Source organism: Trichosurus vulpecula, chromosome 2 (genome assembly GCF_011100635.1).
Source record: "Trichosurus vulpecula isolate mTriVul1 chromosome 2, mTriVul1.pri, whole genome shotgun sequence".
In the NCBI taxonomy this organism is placed as follows: Eukaryota; Metazoa; Chordata; class Mammalia; order Diprotodontia; family Phalangeridae; genus Trichosurus; species Trichosurus vulpecula.
In genome coordinates this window covers 411,916,667-411,944,573 of record NC_050574.1, presented here as the reverse complement: position 1 = coordinate 411,944,573, position 27,907 = coordinate 411,916,667, and the positions used below count along the sequence as shown (strand labels likewise).

Sequence of the window (27,907 nt, the reverse complement as noted above, 5' to 3'; positions counted from 1 at the left end):
TTTGGGGCTCACTGTATTTTGCTGAAAGATTTCAAACAAATTATTAATGAGCACACTCAAGGGAACACGATGGTCTGGATTCTGCGACAGAACCTAGAAGTGAGCAGGAATAATGTTTGTGGAGTTTCAAATGGATTTCTAACCAGACACATAAGAACTTCTAGCACCCTGGGATTGTAAATCTGTCAACAGGCCTATCACGATAACAGAGAACATGATTGTTTTTGGAATTATTCCAAACAAACAAACAAAAAAAGAAATCCAGGATGAATGGTAGGAATGGTGTTTTGACTTCATCTTTACTTTGGTTTTGTCAGTCAGATCAGAAGTGCCTGAGTGCAGGTATAAATAGTAAAATGCATAAATGAAAATCTCTAATTAGGAAATAGTAATTTTTTTTGGGGGGGGGGAGCCTGCTTGTTATCGCCATCAGATGCTCCTTCATGACCTACTTTCTCTCTATTCTCCTATGTCAGATTGTTCCTTCTTGGTCTCCCCTTTTCTGGATCATCATCTATGTTGAACCCCCTAACTGTGGGCATCTCAAGGCTCTGCTCTTTTTTCTTTCTATACTTTGCACCTTGGTGGCCCCATCAGCTCCAACAGGTTTAATTACATATTTAATTACATATAATTATAAGGTATATATAATTATAATCAGATGATGACCTCACCTATAGACTGAACATAGGACAAACACCGTCTCACCTTCCCCCTCCACATGTTGATTCTGAATGTCCTCCATATTTAGAAAGCTCACCTTTGCCTCTTAGAATTTCTGGCCTTCCTTCAAGATGCAGCTCAAATGTCACCTACAGGAATCCATCCCTACAACCCGCCCTCCGCCCCAAGTTTTCTCTTCTAAATTTACTTTATATGAAACTTCCATATAGCTATTTATCTTCATACTGTCCCCCTTTATTACAACATAAGATCTCAGAGGGAGTTTTTCTTTAAATCTCTGATCCTTAGCAAAATGCCAGGTGCATGGTGAGTACTAAATAAAGGCTTTCTCAATATTGACGGACTGATCACAGACCCTCAGGCCTGACTGGGTAGGAGAAATACTAATGAATGAGGACTCCAATGCATTTGAAGCATTGCACGGAGTCTCCCACAACCTCTCTTTCCAGAACAACAAATGCATTTTCCTGCTTTTCCCCGAGGCAAATACCCTCTTGCCTTTGAAGTGACTTTATTAGGTATCAAGGGTACTTCTTAGAAGTTGGTGTGAAATCATATACTTCAACTCGTATTCATTCAGTTCCCTCTGATAAGAGACCAGAGCAAACACCCCACTGCTAGGGCAAAAACTACTGGGAATGATTCAACTAAGGACCCCAGGGGCTTGGAGAGACTTGGCAAGCCCCTTCTGTTCAGCTGTTCCTGAACTTAAATTCTCTGCCCTGCTGGCTCTAACTGTGACTTAGAGATCAAAGGGAGGCTGCTTCACTGCATTCTTGGCTTTGGTTCTTTGTACATTAGGTGGTAGCACAGAGGATAGAATGATGAGTCTGGAGTCAGAAAGATCTGAGTTCAAATCTGGCCTTGGGCACTTACCAGCTGCGTGACCCTAGGCAAGCCACTTAACCTGTGCCTCAGTTTCCTCAATGGTGACCTACCCTGGAGGATTGCTGAGAGGATCAACTGAGATAATATTTGTAAAAAGTGCTTAGCACAGTGCCTGGTACACAGTAGGCACTATATACTTATTTCCTTCTCATCCTAGACTTGCCCACCAGAGTAGCACTGGCCTGTGGAGATAATTTTCTCCAACCCTCTCCTTTTGCTAATGAGAAACCCCATTCTCCGCTCAGATTCCTCATTCTTGACTCCCGAGAGCCAGGCCAAGTGAGGGTCTCTGTTCTGAATTTGTTGCTGTTCAGTCATTTGTGTATGATTCTTCATGACCCCACTGGGGGGTTTTCTTGGCAAAGATACTAGAGTGGTTTGCCATTTCTTTCTCTAGATAATTTTTACAAATGAAGAAACGGAGAGTCAAGCAATGTTAAGTGACTTGTCCAGGGTCACACGGCTAGTAAGTGTCTATGTCTGGATTCAAACTCAGATCTTAATGACTCCAGGCCTAGTGCTCTACCAACCGTGCCATCCAGCTGCCCTCTGCTCTGAATAAACACCTCAATAACTATTTAACCTGGATCATCTACTTAGATCCCATATCTGAATATTCATTTCCAACTCTTGCCTGATTAAGACAGGTTCTGGTCCCATTTTGAAACCTGCTCCTAGACTAAAACGAACTCTTGTTACACCACGGCCTCCCTTCATCAAACAAATTTGGGCAAACAAGTTCATAAAAATTCAGCTCCCGTAGACTGAAGCTCCTCTGAGACCCCACCCCACCCAACGGAATCTGGTTTCCAGGCAGAAACCCAGTACCTCCAGGAAGCCCCTCATGTGAGCGAGGAGCTGTTTTGTGGAAGATGTGAAAGAGAGACTGGAAATCTATTCTTCCGTGAGTTCAATTACAGCCTCAAAAGTACAGAAGGCTCTAGTTAAAAGTGCCTCCAGATTGTGGTAATGGTGTGTGGTCTTGTTCTCAGGAATGACTCTTCAGCGTTCTGTACTGATTCTCTCAAAATTCAAACGATCAGGGTTACTCTCTCACATGCGGTTAACCTAATAACATTACAACACAGTGATGGTTGAAAATGTTCTTATTTAGGCATTTCATCACCTTAATTTATTAAAGTCATTTAGGAATCCCTTTAAAATTCAGCAGCAAGTCCTTTGGGAAAAAAAAACCAGATTCTTTCCAAGGATGCTCACTGCCTGAGGGAAAGGAAAGTGTACTGTCCTCTGTCATCTTTAAAACACTTTGGCCTAGCACAATTCTAAGGGAAGCTGTATCGATTCACCCCTTAGCTAAAGGGTCACCCACGGAAACATGATAGCCTTAAAAAAAGGCTGAGGCTGGGAACAAAATGAAAGCTAGAGATCTGGACAACTTAAATCCCTAAGACACCTCGATGCCCCCACGGTGCTTCATGAAACTCAGACACATTAAAGAAAGCCTCATGATGAGTGGGGCTGAGTGCAGATCAATGGAAACTAATCCCCAGGAAGAACAACACATGCTTTTTATGTGGACGGCTGCCCCTCTGCCCACCTGGAGCAGGTGGTGAGCCGAGGGCGTACACGCTCAGGAAACCTTTGGAGCAAAACCTAACATGACACGAATTTTAGCCCTTGTCCCCTTTTCACCTTGGCGTTGATGGCTATTTTAAAGGTCATTTCTTAAAACTATTCTTGGGCACCAGAAAATGATAATTACCTGAGTGAAAAGGAAATTGCTGCTTAGCTTCTCCTGTATGGGCATCCCAAATTATTGTTGTCTATGCTCCGGAAACAAAAGAAGAAGTTAGTTATTTCGTTCCTTTGAAAGTTTCTTCTAGAAAAAAAAAGTCGGCTAAAAGGAAAGAAACTCAGCACATTTTTAATGATCTTCTCAGGTGAAAGCTACAGATTTCTCTCTTGTTGCCTGGGATTAAAAAAAAAAGCTAACACCAAAACCCAACAATTTGTAGTTGTCTTTCTGACCAGGTAAGAAAGTGATTAATAAAAAATTATCTGGCATCTGACCAAACTGAAGAACTCTAGAAATGGACAATTCTGACATTTCTCCTGACTGTAAATTTTCACTGTGCCAACAGCGCCAAATCACAGTAAAGCAGGTTCATTATTCTATGGTTAGTGAAAGTTGTCTTCAGTAACTGCCCTGCTTCTGCCAAAATAATTTTTTTTTTAAAAGAGGCAGAACTCTTACTTCAAGGTGTTTTTGGAAAATACTGTCAATTGCAGTCCTTTCATTCACTTAAGAGGGACGGACAGGAAAGATTAATTGCAATTAACCCTCAATTAACAGAAATTTTGATTTCCTAGCATTTCCAATTCAACCTCCTAGTCATATAACAAAACTGCTATTCAGCAAGACTGTAGGAAAATTTCTATTGATTGGTACCTGGAGAAGACATTCAGAAAATTGTTTTAAAAACTATAGTTTACAAATATAGGGTCAGAATTGGACCAATTAACAGAACTTTTTTTCCATAATGTTCTTGTAACTGGATGTTCTAGTCAGATAAATAAAAGTAAGGGAATATAGGAAGAATATTAAATCTTTCAGACCTTGACTTTTAATACAGTTGAAGTTTACTAGTTAATGAATTCTTAAAGTTGGGGATGGACAAAGTAAACTTTTTTTTTTTTGGGCTGCAATTTTCAAATATTCTGAAAAATACTGTTAGGACTTTGAGTCCTGGCTTAGTTGTCAAACATTACGAAATAAATACACTGGGAAGGCCAGCACGGTACTCCCATAAATTGCATTTCCCCCTAAATAGTGTTCTTTTCTGAATTATTACTATTATACCATTTATTTAATTACTGCTATTCTCCACTAAATTGCAGCATTATATTGCAATAAGTCTATCAAAGTGCATATTTATTTCCCCAAAGTAACACAAAATGGATACTTTAATTATAATTTTACTAATGGGTAATAATTTAATCATCAAATAGAAAAATTTATCTGTCTTCATTTATTCCTCAGTAGGAAGGAGATGAAGACAAATCAGAAAGCTTATTATTATGAATTATATTGCTCAGGAAAAAAATTATGTAAAATATTTGTGGTTAAGAAAAAAGTGAATTCTAATTTGGACATATAAATCCATAAAAATCAAGCTCAGAGGTATGTTGTTGTGTTAAGAATTGAGAGGGAAATATCTAATTACTCAAATACTCAGGACTTAGGGTACACAATATTAATGTCACAATCATACAAATTGCTTTTCTTTTTTGTGTTTTCACCTGTTTTACTATTCATTAGCCTCCAAGGTAGGATGTGTCACTATTTTATATAATCTATACAACATTTACCAGTACGGTGATCCATATATGGAAGCCTACTAAATATTATTTGATGATAACAGTAGCATTCCTAACGGGGTCAATTTTGTTATATATTTTATTTTTCAAAACTTGAATGCTAAAATAATGACAAAGAAATCAGAACTCAAAATGCTTTCCCAATGGTTTGAAATTATTATAAGAATATAATTATCAATTATAATAAAATTATCACAAATAATTATAATATAATAAATTAATAATATTAGATTGCCTATAATGTAAGACTATAATAATACAATAAATCACATAACAAATGATAATATTTATAATGATCAATCATGATAATTTATAATTATTGTAAGTGCTGGATACATAATTAGATAAAAACATTAAATATTTCTGATTATAGGGGCAAATTTGTATGAATACTTAGTTGGGCTCCTTTTAATATTTATTTTCCAGAAGAGCCATGACTTGGGAAAACATATGCCAAAACAATGCATTGAAAAAGTGTCTTTTCTATGAATTATATCCGGTAGTAACCTAATGATACTGCACAAATATGGCAATTATATTCAGTGACCAGAACAATTTAATCCCAAATCTGACCAGTGAACAAGAGTAGCAACACCTATGCAAGTCTATAAATACTGAGACACTGGAGAGAAGGGTATAATTTATGGCCTTTGCCACAAACCTTCAAACCCTAAAAACTGCCTATAGCCACTGCAAGTCCTAGTTTTTGGCTATCTTTTTAACAAACAAATATGCAATTAAATTAACAAATTGGAAATAGAGGGAATTTTAGGGAATATTAGGGAATAATAGCATAAATGTATGAGTGATTTAAATATAAATTTAAAACAACTATAACATTTGAGTTTGAGATCATGGATATAAAAGGATACATAATTTTATTAAACTAGAAAAAAAAGATTAGATGGTTAGTGAAAAGCATTTTTTGTTGTTGAAATAATCTATTGGGTAAAAGTTATGAGGGGTCTAATTCAGCTATTTTTTACTCTCCTTCAAGGCACTGTGTACCTCAAACTGGGAACTTGTTCAAAATTCATCATATGGAATGCATTTATTCAACCACTTAGGAGTAATCTAATCTCTTCTACTTGATGAGATCAAGACCCACAAGAATAAATGAACCCCAAATTCTTTTGATGTCTTTGGGCAGGTAAAATGGGAAATTTTAGAATTCAAAGAAATCATTATATTGTCAAGAGTTCACAAATCAGGACACTCACTGATCAAAGGGTTACATTTTTCTAATACTCACTTTATCAACACCAGCACTCAAAATGTAATTCCCCTTTTTGTTCCATTTTAAAGCAAAGATGGGACCTTTATGTTGACCTAAGGTGCTTGCCAGGTTACCTGTCATGTAAAAACAAAAAAATGCTGACTATACAACATGAGTATGATCACCCAATCAAAATAAAGGATGTCCCACTATCTTTTACCTTAAAATATGACCGCTATCCAACTTACCGTCTTCTGTCCATATTCTTGCAAAACCATCATATGAACCTGTAGCCAACAGTGTTCCATCACTCTGGAGAACAAAAAGAAAAGCAAAAACGATTTTAGCCACATCAACCCTAGTCCACATTTTATTTATTTATTTTTAAGTTAATTTATTCCTAGTCCACATTTTAAAGTAAGAATTTAAGTTAAGTGTCAGTTCATCAAATTTGATTACTTTGGACACTGGTGCCTAATGAAAATATAAGCCACACAGAAACACCGCTGAGCTATAAAAACCCATTTCTAGCAATCTAAATTTTATGCTGTCTAAGATATATACTGTTTCTAATTAATGACTTCATTTAAAATAGGCAGTACAGAATGTTATAAAAACAGCTCCTGACAACTCACAGATGTGCCTTTTCTTAGCCTCCCTCAAGTAAAGGCACTAATGTTAATATTGGATATAATTCATAGATTTGATGAATATGGAATTTATAATGAAATTGTGGAACCTGTGAAAAACTTAAAAACACCTGAGGGAGGAGAGCAGGGAAAAAATATCAATACTCAAACAAGAAAAAAATCATAGAAGAACAGCATACGTCACATGCGTTAACTCATAAACAAATACATATGTAGATCTGCTGCTAATGAAACATTAAGTTTCCTCATCTGAATATAAAAACTTGATATCAATTTCAAAACCATTTGTCGTGGCTTGACCTGGGCCAAGTTGTCCCACAGGGAGGCTTACTTTCAGAACCATCAGATCAACTTTTAAAGTATAGAGTCATAATGGAATCATATTAGGAAAGATGCGGATGATAAACTTTCCGCAGTAATTGTTCCACTCTCTACAAAGGGTGCTCTTTCAGGGCATTTAAACGATCTTTACAGTACTTACATTCCAGTCCAATGAAGTTACATCTTTATTACTAGGGACATCGTGTCCTCCTTCTCGTATACAATGCCTCAAAACTAGCTGTGTAGAACCACCATTACTGTTTTCATTAAGATTCCATATCCTTGCAGTTGAGTCTCCAGACCTACAAAATGAAAATGCATTCACAATTAATTAGCTTCTGGCCTTGAGGAAAGGAATATCGGTGGACAGTGCCAAACAATGAAACAATATATTTATAATGGGTGTTTTTTGAGCTGTCACTTCGCTATACCTCACTCTTCTGATTTATAGGTTCTTTTCCTTGTCTTCCATACAAGCCTCCCTTTTTGACAAATAAAAACCTAACTTTTTATGCACTGATTTTAAATGTTAGTACTATATTTTCTGGAAGGAAATCTTGCCTCAGGTGAACTGCTGTGAGGCCAATCTGAGACTAAAGTGTTCTGATTTTAGCGATGGCGCTCTTCTACAGTGGCACACAAAAGAGATAAGAACATGGAAGTCCCATTGGCAAAAGGTTTGGCTGAACCTTATGAGGTCTGACCACCAGTCTCCTTGGACTTTAGCTCGATAGGTTCATATATGGTAGAGGTGTGAGTAAGTACATTTCTGATTTATCCTACAGAGATACTTTGCCTACATTAAGGCAGTTGTATAATCCACACTTATATACCAGTAGAGGTATCACTGTTTAAAGAGTGTAGAAATTTCTGAAGAAAGCATTAAAAAAAGAGTGACATTCTAAAGTCTGGGTTCTAGAGGTGAATAATTACTTTCTGTTCCTTTCTGGATACAAGATCTATTTTTTATTTCTTCTGTATCTTTTTCTAATGTAAAGAGATATAGAACTTTCCACTCTACGTAGCATAGAGAAATTTCTGATGTCCATCATGTTGATACATATTTGAAAGACATCTGGAACTAGGCAGATGAGATTATGCTCCAGAAGTAAACACTTCCTAAAAGGCAATGATTTGGATTTTAGTTGGTAAACCAAATAGCTTTGTAATAAGAGACCTACTCCAGGGCTTTGAAATCAAAATGTAGTTATACAATCTGGGTATACCCTAAGTCTGCAGGGGATGCTGAAGTATGAGAGATACATAAGGCTTGAGCCATGGCCTTACCCAGATGCTAGGAGATCACTGACAGGGTTCCAGGCACAAATGAACACCTCGGATTCATGGCCCCTAAGGACTGTTGCTTTGTTGGGTGGAATTTCAACATCGCCATCAATTTCCATTGGTTTTGAATGATTATCTGTAGTAAAAGATATTTAAAAACCCCATGATTTAAAATAGGAACTTTAAAAATATAGCCAAGTTTAGCCACTATTAGGTTATGGTAAGGGATGGGCCTAACACCAGCATCTTGTTAGTTCGGGTTCCATCGTGGGATGAAATGAGGCACTTACATCACTGAACAGTACAAAAAGTTGTCCTAATACAGCAAGGATATTCACTAAGAATATAATGGCATTTCCTCCCAGCCTCCCACTTTCAATTCCATATGAAATAAATCTGGTCAGCAGGGCAGATTGTGATGACTAGTGTGGTCTTCAGACATCCACCATGGTGGAAGGGTTCTGACACTACATGGATAGGACTTTTTAATACCCTCTGGAGAACAGAAAATTAGCATCAAATGAAGCAGAGGTCAATTAAATCCCAAAGAAAGTTGGGGTTTTTTCCTTCTAGAAAAAAATTAATCTCTGTTGTAGGGAAATGGGAGAATCCTGGTTCTGTCACATAAAATACTACCCTCCCCATAATATGATAAGGATCTTCTAGAGGACCTTCAATGATTTAAATGCTTTCAGAGGTTTTATCGGACAATCCTCCTGGCATAGGCAATACTAAGGGGAAAAGAAAAAGGGGGAAAATAATCTCTTCTACTTTTCAGAAAGTGACTATAAAGAAAAAGAAAAAAATGGGAAGGAGGACAAACATCAGACAGCTTAGCCTTTTCCTCACCCTTTCAGAAGTATCAAATCTTAGATCTCAACAATCTGCTCCATAAAGTAGGCAATGCCGTATCTGGGCAGTTTGCGATGCCTCTCCTAATGCAAAGTGTAGAAGATGAGCTAGCTAACGAGCTGGAGCAATACCAAGAATATCAGGGATATTTCTGATAATGAAGGCAAGCACCTGCTAGGCATGTAGAATCATGAATATAATGTCAGACTTTTCTACTATATTGGTTAGTTTTAATGAACTATTAAAACTTTTATTTTTTTTTAAATAAGGGATGGATCTCTATAAAGGCAGATACCCGTATGTAGGTGATAAAAAAACCAAGATACAGAAATTTTTTGTTTTTTAAAAAAATGCATCCATCTCCTTTTCTTGGAGAAGTGGGGAGCTAGGGGTACCGAATGCCACATATACTTTCAGACATGGTCATCTATATAGGTTGGTTTTGTTTACATTGCTGTTGTTATGACGATCAAAGGCTCACTGGGTTGGGGAGAGGATACAGGAAGGAGAGAATGTATCCAAAGATTATTCTGATGTAACAACAAAAGGCATCAAAAAACCTTGAGGGGAAATCAACATGACAAAGTTTACCCAATTCTTGCCCTGACTTGAACTTCCCTGATTTATTTGGATTGTTTGGACTGTGGATAGAATGTTTCATTTAACTTGGTACAAAACATCTACTCTGCCTGGTAGAAGGTGTTAAGGAGATTAATGAAGGGTTGTTTCCAGCTCTGATGGATTTTGTTGCTGGTTATGATGACCACAGAGCCAAATTTGACTCTAGCAGAGTTAGCACGTAGAGTACAAGTTCACAAAGATTCAGAAAGTTGCCTTAAAGTCTCTCTGGATCTCTTAATCCGTTGCACCTAACCACTGCTTCTTAAATTAATCTGTACGTTAGGACATTTGTGTCTGTAAGCATCCCTTGTGTTAAGGGTCACCAGGAGATGAAAAGGTATTGATAATGCATGCCTTGCTTTAGAGAGTGTGGCATAGTACAACAAACACTGGACTTGGGGCAGCAGAGACATATTTATTCCAACACATACTTATCCTCTCTGAGTATCAATTTCTTCAGCTATAAGATGGGAATAATATCTGGAATATTTATTTGACAGTTGTGTTGTTCGTTTGTTTTAGTCTTTACTTGCTGGGCACTGTGCTAGGTGCTGGTAATACAAAACAAAAACGAAACAGTCCCTGTCCTCAAGGAATTCAAAACCTATAGTAGGGACAACATGTCCATGTATGACTCTTCAATGACCCCATGGACAAACATACTAGAGTGGTTTGCCATTTCTTTTTCCATCTCATTTCACAGATGACAAAGCTGAGGCAAACTGGGTTAAGCAACTTGGCCAGGGTCACACAACTAGCAAGGGTCTGAGGCTGGAATTGAACTCAGGAAGATGAGTCTTTCTGACTCCAGGCCAGGTACTCTATCCACTACTCTGCCTTCAAGTTAATACACTATGGTAAAGCAAACCTAACTGCCCAATGTTATTTGAGTTAATTGCTTCTCTGTGAGTAAGTAGTAGGACTGAATCATTCTTAACAAGTAAATCCTAAGTACTTCCTACCTAGTAAAATGAAATTGAAAAGTCATGTATTTCATTCTCACGATAGTATCTGAAGATGACGGAACTTGCTCCAATCGAGCTGATGTGATAATTAATGTTCCTTCTTATTTACCAGAAACTTACTGGTGAACTATCTAGATAAGGGGCTCTTCTGTCCTGGGCTCTTTTGGACAGTCTTGTGAAACTTACAGACCCTTCCTTTTCAAAATAATGTTTTTTAAGGACATGAAACAAAATACACAGAATTACAAAAAACCCTAGCTATGCTGAAATTCAGTTATCAAAACATTTTAAAAACATGTTCATGGAACCTAGGCTATGAGTCCTTGGTCTAGATCGGTGGTGTTAAACTCCCTAAGAAATGGGGGTCACTAAACCATATGTAAAGATTCTTGCAAGCCACGTATTGACTTAGCTATAATTTATTTTTTTAAAAAAATATTATTTTGTTAAATATTTCCCAATTACATTTTAAACTGGTTCAGACCACACTTGGGAGTATCACGGACTGCATGTGGCATGTGGACCATGTGTCTGACACCCTTGGTCTAGCTGATCTGCATGATTTAATAAACAATCAATGAGCCTATTACTTGCTGGGCAATGTGCTAGGTGCTGGTGATGCAAAATAAAAATGAAACAGTCCCTGTCCTCAAGGAATTCAAAATCTATAGTAGGGACAGTATGTACGTGTATAAATATATACAAAAAATACAAGTTAATTTTTTAGGGAAGATACTGGCATCTATGAAGGAGGCGCCACGAAAGTCACATCTAAGAGAAAATATTTAAGCTCAGCTAAAAGGAAGCCTAGAGATTCTAGAGGGGGAGGAAAGGAAGAAGGGGATTTGAGGCACAGAGGGCAGCTTATACAAAGATACAGAAATAAGAGACAGAAGTTCATCATGCGAGGAAAAGCAAGGAGTTGCCACTGCTGTTTTCTGAGCAGGAGAATACTATGGTTGGAGCTTTAGAAATAGCACTTTGGCAGCTATGTGGATGATGGCTTGGAGAGGGGGAGAGAACAGAAGCAGGGAAACCAATTAGGAGGCAAGTTTAGGTGAGAGGGGGTGAAAGTGAGAGGTGATAAACTAGGGAGGTGGCTTTGTGATTGGAGAGAAGGGGTCAGATGAATGAGATTTTTCGGTTATGAGTAGCCACGGGGAGGACAGGAAAACATAGTGCTGAAAGCCAAGTCAGGGTAGGACTGTGAGTCCTGATGCTAAGGCCAAGATAAAAATCTAGGGTGTCAGGCCAAACTGGAAGCCACGGACAAACTTCCAGGTCAAAGGAGATGGCTAAGGGTTGGAATTCATCAGTCAAATCCAAGGAAAAATGTGGTTAAGGTCGATGAAGCAAAGATTGATATCTGGGGGAGCAACTTAGACATGGGGACGCAGAAAAAGCAGGGTATTTGGGCAGGAAGCAAAGTGGGCTGACTCCTAGAGGTCCAAGCTGCTTGGGAGAAGAGTCCAAGTACGTGAGTACCGGTCAGGGTCAGAGGTTCAGGCTAGGTATGATGAAACAGAAAATGGAATTCAGACTAGGACTCTCACCAGCTCTCAGCATCTGGAGAACAGGGATTTATTTCATTGCTGATCTTAGGACACGGGCAGTTTTCCTTCAGATACAGTTTTAAGCAGCCTTTCCGTTGTGAGCAGCATGTAGCGACTACTTTCTGAGTAAGTCTGGGCTTTGTGGATTGCCTATTTCGGCAGAAGGTTAGGTCTCCCTGGCAGCCAGCAGAATTTTATCTGCATTCTACTTTATCATTCATCATTTGTATAATGACTGACAAGAATATTGTGATAATAACAATGAAATCTAGCCCAGTGATTCTCCAAGTGCGGTCCAGGGACCACTAAGGGTTTCTAAGATCTTTCTAGGGGGTTGCTGAGTTGAAATTTATTTTTGTAACAACACCAGGGCAGCTAGGTAGATAAAGCACTAGGCTTAGAATCAGAAGACTCATCTTCTTGAATTCAAATCCGATCTCAAACACTAGCTGTGTGACCCTGGGCAAGTCACTTACCCCATGTTTGCCTCAGTTTCCTCATCTGTAAAGGATGCTGGAGAAGGAAATGGCAAACCACTCCAGTAACCTTGCTGAGAAAACTCCAAAAAGGGTCACAAAGAATCAGACATGACAAACGCCTTAACAACAACAACAAAATAATACTAAGATGCATTAATTTCCAACACTGTAAGTAATAATAAATATATGACTCATGCAAACAAAAGCTCTGTGGGGAATCTTCAATTTTTAAGAGTTTTTACAAAGGGTTCCTGAGACCAAAAAGTTTGAGAACTACTGATACTGCAGTTCCTGTAGGCCACAATCTCATTTCATAGATGATTCAATGGAGAGACCCAGAGAGGTTAAGTAAGTTGCCTGAAGTTTCACAGATATTAATTTGTAGACCTGGAATTATGCAAACCAAGGGCCACTGATCTCTAATCCACTGTTTTCTGCACACTGATCTAACACATACTGCCATACATAGCTACAAACATCTCCCGGGTCCTGCTATGAAACAATTGATACCATCAGTATTAGTTTAGTTAAGCAGCATCCATGACATATTTCCTTTACTTGATAAAAAAGTAATGGTGATATCACAAGAAAGCAAAGTTCATGTCGTACACATTAAATAAGCAATACTGGGTCCTCTGTCATTTAAGGGTTGATGATTTTTTTCCTTTAATTTTTAAAAAAAAGTATAAACAACTATTAAGAAAAACAAGCCATCACATGATCATACAGAGCAAGGGTGTAAAAATCTTACCCCCAATTTATCCTCAAACAAGGCAGAACAAACCAAGCCATCTAGCAGACATCTAACAAGCCAAAGAAAATGCTTTTGTTCTGGGTGCCCCACAGGCCAGGCTAAAGACCAGCCACCTTTGGCTTAGTTTTCCTTCCTTCCTTCTTGATTTTTGTTTATATAGTTATAGTTAGTATGTATGCAGTTGTGTTTCTGCTGATTTCATTCTGCTTGATTTTTCTGTGTTTTGTTATCCCCACAACATATACGCTACACCTTCCTCTAGAAACCAGTTGAATCAGTTGCTTATGCTATCTAAATTCTTGTTAAATTTTTTCCCCATCAATCTCCTTAAAAATTTTAAAAAATTTGTTTTATTTTTAATTTATGGGATAAAATAAGCATTTCCATTATATAATTAAAAAAGATTGCACATGAAACTGTAAATCTATTACGTACAACTCGCTATTTCATTTAAGTATATAATAAAGTCATCATCCCATTAGTCCTAAAATGATAGGATTTCATAGCAAGAAGAGAACTTAGGCATGATATAGAACAAACTAATTTTTTTTAAGGTAAACAAATATACAGAGTAATAATATGTAGATATGTCATAATAAAGTAACTCGCTAAAAGTCACATAGTTTGATGGAGGCCAGAATCAGTAATTAAACCTAAGTCCTCTGCCTCCCAGTCTTCATTACAGTGGGCACCGACATGTTGCCGTTGGTGACACAATACCACCATCAGTGAGGGGGATCAGACTAATGTCTTGTCTGAGCAGCCTAATTCATACAGGCCCACTGGGAAGCTGTGAGGCAAGTGGCTGCTTGAATGTCGTTTCTCTGAAAAGATAAGATCCTTTCAGGGGTGCTCTTCTCTGTGAGCCATCCATCAGGAATCACAATGTTTCTGATGTCAACATTCTCTATCTGGAAAGCTTCTGTTCAAACAGCGCTGTTCTTTCTGAATGGCTGCTGTCCTCATTGTTTTGTGACGTCTTGATGGATGTTCTAGGATATAACAATTACTGTCTATTTTAAGAACTTCTATATCATTTTCCTAAATAAAAGTAGAACCCATTAGGCATTTTAGGGAGGCAATACTTAGGGCACTTAAAAAAACAAAAGAAAGCAAAACCAACAAAAAAACAGAAAAACACTATTTGCCAGGGACCAAGAACAATATTTCTTGGGAAGATGACATTTAAGAGAGAAAGGACTGCGAAGAGTTCTAGCATCTGCAAAATGAGGCAGAAAACTAAACCCAAGGATAGTTTGTGGAACGAACTGAGAGGTACTCATTGCCCTTTTCAGGGGCACCCGAATTTGAAGAGTCTGAATATCGGTGGTATGTGTAAATAAATACATTAAGGACCTGTACTTTTGTTGGTGTGAAACTTTCCTGCCAACCCCTAGATACAGATAGCACTTTGCTCATAGTAACAGCTAGGTGGATCCATGGATAGAGTGTGGGACGTGGAGTTAGGAAAACCCGAGTTCAAATCCCACCTCAGATACTTTGACGTATGACACTGGGAAAGCCACTTAAACTTCTCTGTCTCAGTTTCCTCGTCTGTTAGGTAAGTCTAGTAACAGCACCTACTTTGCGGCGTTGTTGTAACATATGTAAAGTGTTTTGAAAACCTTAAATTGCTATATAAGTGCAATCTATAGAATTTATAGTCTTAAAAGATTTATCTGAGGTTTATAGAGCTTAAGTGATTTGCCCAGAGTCATATATTTAATAAGAGTCAAGGGCAGGAGGTGAACCGAGGTCTGCCTGGCTTCAAGTCAGACATTTTATCCACCATGAAACACTGCCTCCCTGACATATACAGTGAACCAGAAATCAACCAGTTTAATAGTTGCCAGTTAATAAATAATTTTAAATCAGTTCCAGTATCATCTGCAATCAATAACATTATTGTCATCAAAGGAGATTTCTCAAAGGCTTTCAAAGCAATGTTTTGCCCCTTCCCTCTGTGCAATTTAAGATTGTGCAGACTTTATCTGACTAAATGCCACTTATCTGCACTTAGACACAAAAATCTTCAGGTGTACACCAACGTGAATTACTTTTCCTGAAGATTAAGAGAACAGTTGGGGTCATTCTCTTTCTCTTCTGGTGCTGTGGAATACCTCTGGAGGAAGGCACAGACCTTTACTGTCTGGGTCCTCTACCAATTTATCTTATTTTATCTCAACTGTGCCCTGATTGCTACACAGAAGTCTTTTTGTTATTTCATGGTGAACTCTCCACTGCATTCCCTACCAGCAGCTGCTCCAAACCATCTCCTCTCTTCTTAAGCCCTCAGGATACCTTGCCTACTTTGTTTTCTCTGCAGAGGCCCTTTTCCTAATTTTTTGCTGTCTCCCATGAACCCTCCCCCCTTCTCTTCTACCTCACACGTTCCCACCTCATTTGGTCCACCTCTGTCTCTGAGGAGAGGATGCCTCTTTTCCTTGTCAAGATCACCCACTCTCCTTTTGCTCAGAGCCCTATCTTTCTGGTCTCCTCTTCAATGATCATTTCTCCTGACATCTTTGATCTTTCCCTATTCATTGTCACCTTGTACTTTTGCTTACGTACTCAGATCTATCCCATCATTATAAAAAAAAACCCTTCATTTGATTCTGTCATCTCCTTATGTTATCATCTGATAGCTGAATACCTAGAAAAACCTCATCTACATTTATCGCCTCCATTTCCTTACTTTTCCCAACTCTTTGTGCCCAGTCACTTCTTAATCCCTCATAATTTGACTTTCAACTCTTAACACGACCAAAATCTCTCTCTCCCTTGGTGGTTATCAAACGGTCTTTACTTCAACAGTCATTCTCACTTCACCTCCCCACTGTTTTTTATAATGTTGACCACCATCAGTTTTCTCATCTACTAAGGTCCCTTCCAACCCTAATCCATGGTGTGACAATGACTGAAGTTCTATAAATTCAGCATATTATCTCCCATTTCCATGCCTTTTCACAGGTCATCCCTCCAGGTCTGAAATGATATCTTTTCTTATCTCTGCTACTCGGAACCTCTAGAGTCAAGGTTCCACTCCAGTGTTTCCTATGTAAAAGCCTTTTTCAGAACATTGCAGTTATGCTTCTTAAATTATATTGGATTTAATTATGTTTCTAACTGCAGAATCTCTCCAGTAGACTATAAGAGAGTCCTTAAGGCTGGAAGTTGGCTTTGGTGCCTTGTATATACTAGGCACTTGAGAAAACTGCTTTCTTTAAAAACACACACACACATACACACAGACACTTAAGAAGAAAAAATTCATTTAATACAGTTTGGTAACTAAAGGAGTATACTACCATATGCAGAGTTAGACACAATAAATTAAACCCTTCCTCTTTTATTTTTACCTCTTTCTGATCACCAACTAAATTTTATCATTATTTCTCTAGACGGTGATTGCAGAGATGATGATAAAGTCTCCTTATTTTTACCCCAAAAACAGGATTTTCTAAGCCAGGCTATAATGAGTTATGTTTATTATTAGCAATAAATTCCTGATCTAATTTGTGAGCTAAGAGAAATGTCTTCTCTGAATTTATATGTGTGCACTTCTACATTTTGGTCAGGCTGTTACAGGGTGTGGCGGCAGGCGTCCTTGTGATCCCAGACAGCTGTCAAGTGTTACATATCATGGGGCCATAGGGATAAGAACTATGGTGTCTGAATGGTGTAAGCCATCAACGCAGTAATCAATTCAATTATACAGTTCTTGACAGCTGTACAGCTGGACTGAAGAACACAATCTTCAAGTAAGCAACACAGTTGTCATATAAGTAAGATAAGCAGACGCACAGACACATTCAGACGCACAAAATCCACGCCCTCTGAACCTGATCCCCAAAGAGGGAATCCGCTGAGATGACAGGTTTCACTAAGCTATTGATTGAGACCATACAGGATAAAGAACTGAAATGGGATTTGTGGGTTTCCACAAACGGAATTTTTAGATTTAAGGCAAAAGCAATTGATTTCATTAATCAGTCAGATAAAATTCTTAGGTTGATTACTTGAGTTTTTTTAAACTGGGTAGTATGTGAGGAAAGGCGTATCTAAGTTTCAAGATCACACTAAGCTAGAAGCTATGAAGGTCTAAAACAAGAAAATAAGAAAAAATAAGGTATATTCACAGGCTCTGACAGTTGCAATGAATCCTGTTACTAGAAGGAAAAGATGAGCAGTGGCGGCTGGTGAATCCTTACTGAGGGGGAAACTACAGGATGCAGACCTAACAAAGAATAATAAATTTAGAGCTTAGAGACAAATCCAAAGCCCTCAATTTATAAATAAGGAAACTTTGAGGGACTTACCCACGGTTAAATATGCCTTCCTGAAGGCGGTGTGGCAGAGATGCAATGGAGATTCTACCCAAACCTTATCTTTTTTCAAAAATTATATTAAACCTTTTTTAATTAATAAAAATCTATTTTCTTTCTTTCACCTTACCCCATAATTGGAAAAAAGAAAAATAAAACTCTTGTAACATCTATGCATAAATAAAGAAAAAATTTCCTCATGGATGATGTTCAAAAAATATATGCCTCATTTTGAATCATGAGTCCATTATTTCTCTGTCAGGAAATAGGCAGTATGGTTCATCAATGGTCCTTCAGATTGTGGTTGGCCATTATTTTGATCAAAGCTGTCAAGTCTTTCAAAATTATCTTTGTAGTGTCATTATGTAAATTATTCTCCTGGTTCTGCTCACGTCACTTTGAATTGGTTTATACGAGTTTTTCCAGGTTTCTCTAAAACCATCCCTTTCATCATTTCTTAGATTTATATATCTTAATATGTATAGTCATCCCTCACAGCTGATGAGCAACCCCTTAGTTCTCTGTCACTAAAAAAAGCGATTACGAAATATTCTCTTCCCTACTGGTCCTTTTCCTATTTCTTTGATCTGTCCTCCACAGAGCTGCCAAAGTGATATTCTTAGTCAGTTTTGACAAGGTTCATTCCCTTACTCAATAAATTACAGGGATTGAATAGCATCCCTAGGATCAAACAGAAACTTTTTTGTGTTCAGAAGTTCTTCACAACCTGGCCCTAAATTACCTTTCTAGCTCGATTACACTGTACTCCCCTTCATATACGCCATGGTTCAGCCAAACAGGCCTTCTTACAGCTTTTGATATATGATACTCCCATCTTACGTCTCTGTAGCCAATGCTGGAAACGTACTGTCTCTCAAAACTCCTAATTTCCTTTGAAAGATAGCTCCATGCCACCTTCTGCAGTGAGGCCTTGCCTGATAACTCCCAGCTTCTTGTGATGCCCTCACCCTCTCACCTCCATTACCATGTGCCTACAGAGGATTCCAAAAGTGTTTTATTACCTTAAAACTACACGAAGGCTTTTGGTAAAGTTATCCCTTCCACCTCATGACTTTCCCCATCACAGCTGTGATATATTGTGGGTCGGCATAAGAAATTAAATGGGAATTTTGGGGGAATTTTGCAGAAGCTACAGGCAACACTTTTCAGCCAGAAGGTGACACAGAAGAAGCTCAGAAATGCATAAAACATTTGTATAGTATTTTGTAATATTGACATATTTTATCTTTTAATCCCACAATAATTCAGATTTTTTCTCTGGTACAGAGGGAGTTTTATGTGGATTTTCTGAACCATGGTGGCACCTCACCCTAACCCCTATGATGTGGAAGGGCTAACTGTATTCTGTATGTTTGTCTTTCTCAGGAGAATGCAAGCTCTCCGGCAGGGAGTGTTTTGCTTTTGTTGGGCAGCTAGGTGGTGCCACCGTGGAGAGAGAACCATGCCTGGAGTCAGGAAGACCCTTGTTCAAATCAAGCCTCAGACACTTACAAGCCGTGTGACAGTTAGGCAAGTCCCTTCACTTCTGTCTGCCTCAGTTTCTTCCTCTGTAGAATGAAGACCATAATAGCACCCACCTCGAAGAGTTGTTGTGAGGAGATGATAACTGTAAAGTGCTGAACACATTACCTCGTACATGGTTCTATATGAGTGTAATTATTAATATTATTAATTTTATTATTAATATTATTATTACTACTACCTTACAGGGTTGTTGCGAGGATTAAATGAGAAAACGATTATAAAGTACTCCATACAGTGCCTGGCACAGTTATCATTATTATTGTTGTCGGGGTTATTTTTACTTCTAGCACCTAGAGGTGCCTGGCATATAACTGGTACTTAAATGCTCACTGAGTGATTAACTGTATTAATCATAATTAATTGTATTAATTAAGAGAATAAACCTGCAAGGAAATTCACAAATCTTAGGATTAAAGAGTAAATGAGAGTCTTTGGGTAAGGAAAAAAGGAATGAAAAACAGGCTTGATATTAATAGCACTGCATACACCTGCTGTTAGGTGGGGGAACTAGAAGATACTTTTCTAATACAGATAAAAAAGGTTCCAGAGAGGAAAGACACAGTGCTGATAAGGACTTGAAATCTCTGTGTGTGTAGATGTGTAAAGATGTGCACGTATGTCTCTGCTCATGTACACAAACGTAAGTACGCACATGCACATGCATGCAGACATATATGTGCTGCTAAGATCATCGATCACAAAATGATCTAGATTAATAAAGGAGGGAGAAACCTTAAAAAAAAACCCACCAATGTAACAGTGGAATTACTAGCTTTCTAATGAGCTCAGATGTTAAAAGGATTCAGACAGAAGGAAAAAAGAAGGGCATGTTAAGAAGAACCAGCAAAAAGGGGTGGTACAGACTTGTCTGGAAGTTAGGCAGTATAGTGGATACAGTGCTGGGCCTGGAATCGGAAAGATTCATCTTCCTGAGTTCAAATCTGGCCTCAGATGCTTTCTAGCTGTGTGACCCTGGGCAAGTCATTTAACCCTGTTTGCCTCAGTTTCCCCACCTGTGAAAAGAACTGGAGAAGGAAATAGCAAACCACTCCAGTATCTCTGCCAAGAAAACTCCAAATGGGGTCACAAAGAATGGCACACACAAATGATACGACTCCATAACAACAACATACTTGTCAAAACAGTGCAAGAAAGACTTAAAGAGTAAATGCTAAGCGTGACAAAAGCCGATTTAAAAATTCTATTTGGATTAAGAAGAAGAATATGAAAGTGTTAGGCCTGTACCATAAGGCCAGACAGGATAATATTAGCAAGTGGCAGAGAAGACGCTGAATCACCAAACTCTAATTCTGTTTCCTTCTCTATCAATGAGAATGGTCTTCAAATGACACAGGGCATAACGAACACAGTTAAGAAGGAATTGAAGAGTCCGGACAGATGGTAAGGGAACATTTTACGGCTTCCCACAGCTGATTCAAGTCTCTGGGCCCAGGTGAATCAAGACTGAAAGAACGTGCCCATGCAATGAAGGAACCCCTGTGGTTAATTTCTGAGCTATACAAGAGATAGAGAAGGTGACAATAGGAGAAAAGATGGATAGTGGACAATTTTTTTCTTTTTTTTGGTGACAGATTTTAAAGATTACTAAGCAGATAATAGTAATGATGCTCACAAGCCATAGTGACACAGCATTTCATGCACCACAAGGTGTTTTCTTCACAACAAGCTTTCAGACTGGTTGTGCCTTCATTTATCATTCCCATCTTAGATGAGAAAACTTATGAATGGGTTTGTTTTTTTTTAAGGCAATCAGTGTTAAGTGAATTGCTAGTGTCTAAGATCAGACTTCTTTTATCTACTGCGCCAGTCAGCTGCCCCAACTAAGTGTTGTTGGAGACACTTGAACCCAAAACTCTTAACCTTGAGTGGTGATCATTTGCACAAAGTAAATGCACAAATAGGCACACAAAGAATGAGCTATGCCAAACTAACCTTATTTCATTTTCTCAGAGGCTGTTAAAAGGCTGATGAGAAGAATGCTATAAACATAGTATATTTTAGCAAATTTTAGCAAAGCATTAAAAAAATCTCTTAATGATATTTTCATGCAGAAGATGGAAAAATGTAGATTAGATAATAGTAGAGTTAGATTTGGTCATACGAACACACACAAAATGCTGGTCCATAGATCTCTAGCATCCTGCCACAAGATCATGTCCTTGGTCCTTTCCTGTTCTCAATCTTTATCAAGCCAACAAGCATTTATTAAGCACCTATATATACTAAGTCCTGGAGATACAAAGAAAGTAAAAAACTGTCCCTGTGGTCCTTGAGGAATTCACGATCTAAAGGGAGAGATGACAAGCAAACTACCATGTACAAACAAAATACATTCTAGATAAATTGGAGATAACCTCAGTGGGAAAGCATTAACATTAATAACTTGGACAAAAATACAGAAGTCATCCTTTCCAAATGTGTAGATGTCACCCCGGTGATGGATAGCAAATACGGACTGAAGATTCAAAGAGTATCATAGGAACACACTAACAGGATGAAGCATAATACCTATGATATGAATCCTTGCACTCAGGCTGATAATATCGACTGTAAGTACAAGATGGGGAAAACTGTTTTTAAAAATAGTTCTTCTGGAAAAGACCGAGGGGCTTTTGTTGCCTGCAATACAAACCAACAGTACAATACCACTGTCAAAACAAGAGAGAAAGTAATTCCACACTATCTTGAGCTGGTCAGAACACATCTTGAGCAACGAATGTGCTCCCCACGATTTAAGGGGGACAATGAAAACGCCGACAAGGTTGGAGAAGGATCTGGATACCACATAAAATGAAGACCTGCAAGAAGAAGCCTTAGGCAGGGTTACAATAACATTTTTAAATACCTAAAAGGTGGTTACTGGGAAGAGCAAATAAACTTCCTTTGTGTCATTCCCTCGGGATAAAACGAAGACCAAAATGGGTGCAAGTTGTAGGGATGCAGATTTGGCCCCAATAAAAGATTTTTGGGGGTATAAAACTGGAATTCTTAGATACTCAGCTCCCCTTTAGCTACTTATGTCTGAACAAAAGCTGGATATCATAGACGGGATTAAAGTACTAGCTGTAAATTTGGACCAAATGACCCTAAGACACTATTACTCTGTTAACTGTCTAGTGTCTCTACTAAAATCCTACTGAAATGCTTCGCGGTGGTTGTGAAATCCTGGCTAAGCTAGCAGAGTACAATTTCTGATGGTTACTCTTTAACACTAGAAATGCTTTGAATGCGGATCTGGAAAACAACAGTGTATCTGCTGTCAGAGAACCAGGCTGGCCAAACCTGGAGAGATGAATAATAATGTTTGTAAAGCACTTTACATATGTCATTTGATCCTTATACAGCCGCCTTTTGAAGTAGGTGCTATTATCATCCTTATTTTACAGAGAGAAAAACAGAGGCCCACTATCAAGTGACTTGCACATAGCTCATATGATTCCGAGGGAAGATTTAAACTCAAGACCTCTTGACCTGCCCTTCAATATTTTATCCAGTAGTGCAAAGTGTGTGGACTCTGGAGCTAGGGGAACTGAATCCAGATTTAGACTCAGGCACTTAACTAGCTGAGGGAGTCATTTAAACTCTCTGGGGTTCAATTTCCCCATCTGTCAAATGAGAGGTTGAACTTCTAGGTGGCATTGAAGGTTTACTTTCAGATGTATGATCTCAGATCCTATAATTTTGTGAGGATTGAATGAAGTAATCTTTTTAAAGAGCTTAGCACAGTAGGCTGGCACGCATTAAGTAGATACTTAATAAGTGGTTTCCTTCCTTCTTTTCTTTCCTGTCTTCCTTCCCTCTCTTTCTTTCTTCCTCTCTCTTTCCCTCCCTCCCCTTTTTCTCTCCTTCCCTTCCTTCCTCCCTCCCTCCCTTCCTTCCTTCCTTCTTCCACCCCTCCCTCCCTTCCTTGCTTTTTCCATCTATCAGCTAGCTACTAAGACCTATGCTGGTAAATAAAATACTCACGCTAAAGGAAATCTCAGATCTTTTCAGTACATGACATGGAAGGGTTGAACTCGATTACATATTTTTAAAAAACAGATGAATTCTAAGGATCGGTTCTTTCCAACTTTCCCACTTTCTTTACCACTTGAGAGAGAAAACCCACTGCTAGGATCAAAGAGCCACACAGGCGCTGCACTCACTTATTGCATGTGCCCCATTCTCTTCCCCATTCACAGTGGCTTCTCCATTCTTTGGTGGGTTCTGCTGAGAGACGGCTGCTGGGGTGGCTGCGGCGGCTGCGGCCGTGGCGGCGGCGGCTGCGGCTGCGGCTGCTGCTGCTGCATTGGCTTGCTGCTGAGCTAATTTTTCTCTGAACGCTTGCTGTCGGGTCTGTACAACATCAGGCATCACGGCGTCTATTAGCGATAGGGACTCTATGGGGCGGCCATCAAAGACTGTACCATCCTGGAAAAGAAAACAACGGTGATGGTTACAGGCGCTTTCCTAGAGACAGAAGTGATTCTCTGAGAAGGGTCCGTAGGGACAATCTCCTGTGAATACGCTGAGTCCATCCCAGGGTCGCAGGATCACAGACTTTGAGAGAGAAAGGCTTCCAAAGGCCATCTCGTCTCACCCCTTTGTTCTATAGACGAGGAAGCCAAGGCGTCAGAAGTGACTGCCCCTGCCACACAGGAGCGAAGCGTCCCAGACAGGATCTTAAGTCAGGTCTTTTAACTCCAGAGCTAGAATTCTTTCTTTAATCAATAAGCATTTATTAGGCACCTACTCTGTGTTAGGCACTGGACACATCATTACAGAAATGAAATTGCTGGTTCCCTCAAGGAGTGGACAACACACACACACACACACACACACACACATATGTACATGTATATATATATATATAAATAAAAGCAAAACCACCACATACACTATTATTGTTGTTATGTATGCATACTACCATATGCACTGAAATTAGGCCATGTCATATGTAGAAGGATTGTTCATATGTGCACGCTACATACCACATATAACACTGTATATAGCAGTACTGTTTACATATGTATAGAACATATGTGATAATGCATATACTAGTGCTGTTTACATGTGTGCGTATAACATACAGATTATAATGTGTATAGAACCATGTCGTAGACCTGGAGTATTATTGCTTATACATACCACACACATTACTCTGGATGGAGGAGCACTGTGTATGTCTGTCTATATAGAGCAGGTATATACTGTATGTATATAATAATGCATGTAGTAACTTACATAGAAGTATTGCTTATATACGTATGCCTACGATGTACACGTTATAACACATATATGATAACACATGTAGGGTGTATGTAGTAGTATTGTTCATATGTGTATGCTGTATGACATCATTTATGTCTAGATATAATACATATATAATAATGCATGTAGTATTATTGCTTACATATGTATGCATACAATATGCACATTTTTGTATAGAATAGAATAATAACGCACGCAGTATGCATGTACTGGTAAGCGCTTATACATGTATGTTGTACCACATGCAACATATACCGTATACTGCACTATATATGCTTTAATACTACATACATAAGCAATATAATATACAAATATAAGCACACATATTATAAATACATGTAAAAATAAACATAAATATAGGGTTGGTTTTTGGGAGAGAAGGCATAATGGAATCAATGGAATTAATGGAATCAATATTTGGTCAAGGTCTAAACCCAAGAATGGGTTTCACATTCACCTCAAATACAATCTTAATCCAAGAATGCCTAAATGCAGTGCTTGATATCACGATCCTCATTCTGGCATTCTAGGCCCTTTACAATTTGGTTCCAACCTACCTTTTTAGTTTTGTCCTAAGACTCTTTTAAATACTCCTATTTCAGCCCAAACGATATACCTATTGTTCCCATTCTTCCCTTGCCTTTGCTACGGCTGTTTCTCCATGTCCGGTGGGCAGCTAGGTCACACAGTGGACAGCACAATGGGCACAGAGTCAGGAGGACCTGAGTTCAAATCCTGTCCTAGATACTTCCTTGCTGTGTGTCATTTGATCTGTTTGCCTCCGTTTCTTTATCTGTACAATGGGGTTAACAATAGATCTTACCTCCCAGGGCTGTTGTAAGGACCAAATGAAATAGTCGTTGTAAGGTGACAAGTACAGGGCTTGGTATGCAGTAAGCACTATATAAATGTTAACTGGTAGTATGTATGTACTGGTGGTTGTTGTTAACACTGTTAACGCTGTTAACAATAACATGCAGTGTGCATGTACTGGGAATTGCTTATACGTATGTATGTCGTACCAACATATATTACATACTGCACTATATCCATACTTTACTGAGTAACAATATAAACATTGTTAATATTATCGTTAATTATTCCCCCAAGTCCCAACTCCTCCTCCCCAGAACCGTCCCTCCTCCCCCACGTGGAAGTCATCTCCTCCTCCTCCTCCAATTTCTCACAGCATTTTGTTCGTACCCATCACATTCCATGCTGTGGCATGGTTATCACTGTACAAGTCTTATCCCGTCTATTGATTTGAGGACTATATCTTATTTTATCTTTGGACCTGTCATTTCACCGGTATGGAAACTGTTCACCAACGGCAACAGGTGGTTTATCTGTAACTTAATCAATTTAGCACATACTTATAAAGCACCTACTATGTGCCAAGAACTGTGATAATGATATAATGGCAAAAAATGGCTACAGCTCCGGGATAATGAAAGGCTCCACAGGTGGCGGCCCTCAAGCTGAGCTCTGATGAGGGCTCGAGATTCTAAGAAGCAGCGACCAGGAGGACGAGCATTCCCAGCATGAGGGATCTGGAGGCTGGAGAAGAAACGTCACTGACAAGGAATGGCACATGGGTCAGTTTGGCTGTAGGGGGCAGAGAGTGAGAGGAAGCAAGGACAAACAAGTCTGGAAAGACAGGCGGGAGTCAAACTGTGAAGGTCGTTAAACGCCAAAGAGGAGTTATCCTAGGGGCTGTAGGGGGCTACAGAAGCTTCCTGAGCAGGGGAGTTTCAGGGTTAGACCCGTACTTTAAGAATATCGATTTAGCGGCTGTGTGGAGGACAGGCTGGAGAAAGGGAGATTTAAGGCAGGGAAGTCAGTTAGGAGGTTCTTGAAGCAGTCCAGATGACAGGTACTGAGAGTCTAAACTGTGGCAGTGCAGCGAAGAGGACGGCTTGGAGAGATGCTAGTGAAAAGCACTGTCATAAAATGATAAGATTTTCTAGCTAACTGGCTATAGGGCGTGAAGAAAGGAGTCAAAGATGAACATTCATCTCATTTTATCTTGATCGTACCCTCAGTAGAAATAAGGAGGCTCAGAAGAGGGGTGAGTTTGAGAAGGGGCTGGGGAAAGAAAGAATGACGTGATGACTTTGAGAGATCTGCCAAAAGTCCAGTTTGAAACATTTAGCAGGCAGTTGGTGACGGAGGATTGGAGTTGAGTAGCATAATTAGGGATGGATATAAAGATCAGGGAGTCTGCGCAGATACAACAATTATAAAACCCATAGGAGTCGATGTAGTCATCAAGTAAGAGACTATGGGGGGAGCTCATGACCCAGACTAGGATTTTCAGCCATACCCAGACTAGGATTTTCAGCCATTACAGGCATAATCTGGCAAAAAAAGATTAAGAAATAGTGGTCAGTTAAGGAGGAGGAAGACCAACAAAAAGCAATGCCATGAAAACCCAGAAAAGGCTGTAAGAGGGGATGCCTTATGAGAAATACGAAGACTGAAAAAAAGGCACTGGATGGAGCAGTTAAGAGATTTTCGGCTTATGATACCAAGAGCATCTGGAGATTTTATTACTTGCTCATGGTCCCACAGCTAGGTGTTTCAGAGGCAGGCCTGGGACCTATGTCTGACTTGACGACTTGCCCTCTATGTCCTACGCCATTTTATTTCTCACACAATAGGCTTTACAGGTAGAAGGTATTTAACAAATGTATGATAAACTGGCTCATAAGCACTGTCACTTAAACACTAAGGAAATTTAGAAACTAGTGCACATTTTTGTACTAAAATTGGTATTATTTTTGGAGCTTAGGAAATCTCTATGAATAACCCGCCTTTACATGTTCTAATATTAGTTCTTTCAAGGTTTCAAGTCAAAGTCAGGGGTGTCTTCAAGAGTTAACCTATCCTGCATGAATCCAGACCTAACTTCTATGGAATCTGTTCATTTCATATATTAAAATAAGTTATTTACCAATCTTGGATTAAGATTGTATTTGAGGTGAATGTGAAACCCATTCTTGGGTTTAGACCTTGACCAAATATTGATTCCATTAACTGAACAATTACAGAAATATTTAAATTTCCTATCTGGATGAGCTCTTCCTCTCAGCTGGACTCCTTGCTCGCATCTACATCAATTTAAGTTTCTGATTCTGAGAGCTCTGCACAGTTCTCCACA

General features: G+C 38.8%; 1 protein-coding gene across 3 annotated transcripts in view; it reads right to left on the bottom strand.

The window, feature by feature from the left end:
* TBL1X (transducin beta like 1 X-linked) overlaps positions 1-27,907 on the bottom strand; it is a 377,352-nt gene that overhangs the window by 26,177 nt on the left and 323,268 nt on the right. For all 3 annotated transcript variants that reach the window (XM_036744222.1, XM_036744224.1, XM_036744223.1), the window contains exons 7-12: positions 23,643-23,907; positions 8,386-8,518; positions 7,259-7,400; positions 6,376-6,439; positions 6,164-6,261; positions 3,296-3,356 (exon numbers count right to left, since the gene is read on the bottom strand). In XM_036744222.1, coding sequence (XP_036600117.1) covers positions 3,296-3,356; positions 6,164-6,261; positions 6,376-6,439; positions 7,259-7,400; positions 8,386-8,518; positions 23,643-23,907 — 763 coding nt within the window. The remainder of the gene's footprint in view (positions 1-3,295; positions 3,357-6,163; positions 6,262-6,375; positions 6,440-7,258; positions 7,401-8,385; positions 8,519-23,642; positions 23,908-27,907) is intronic.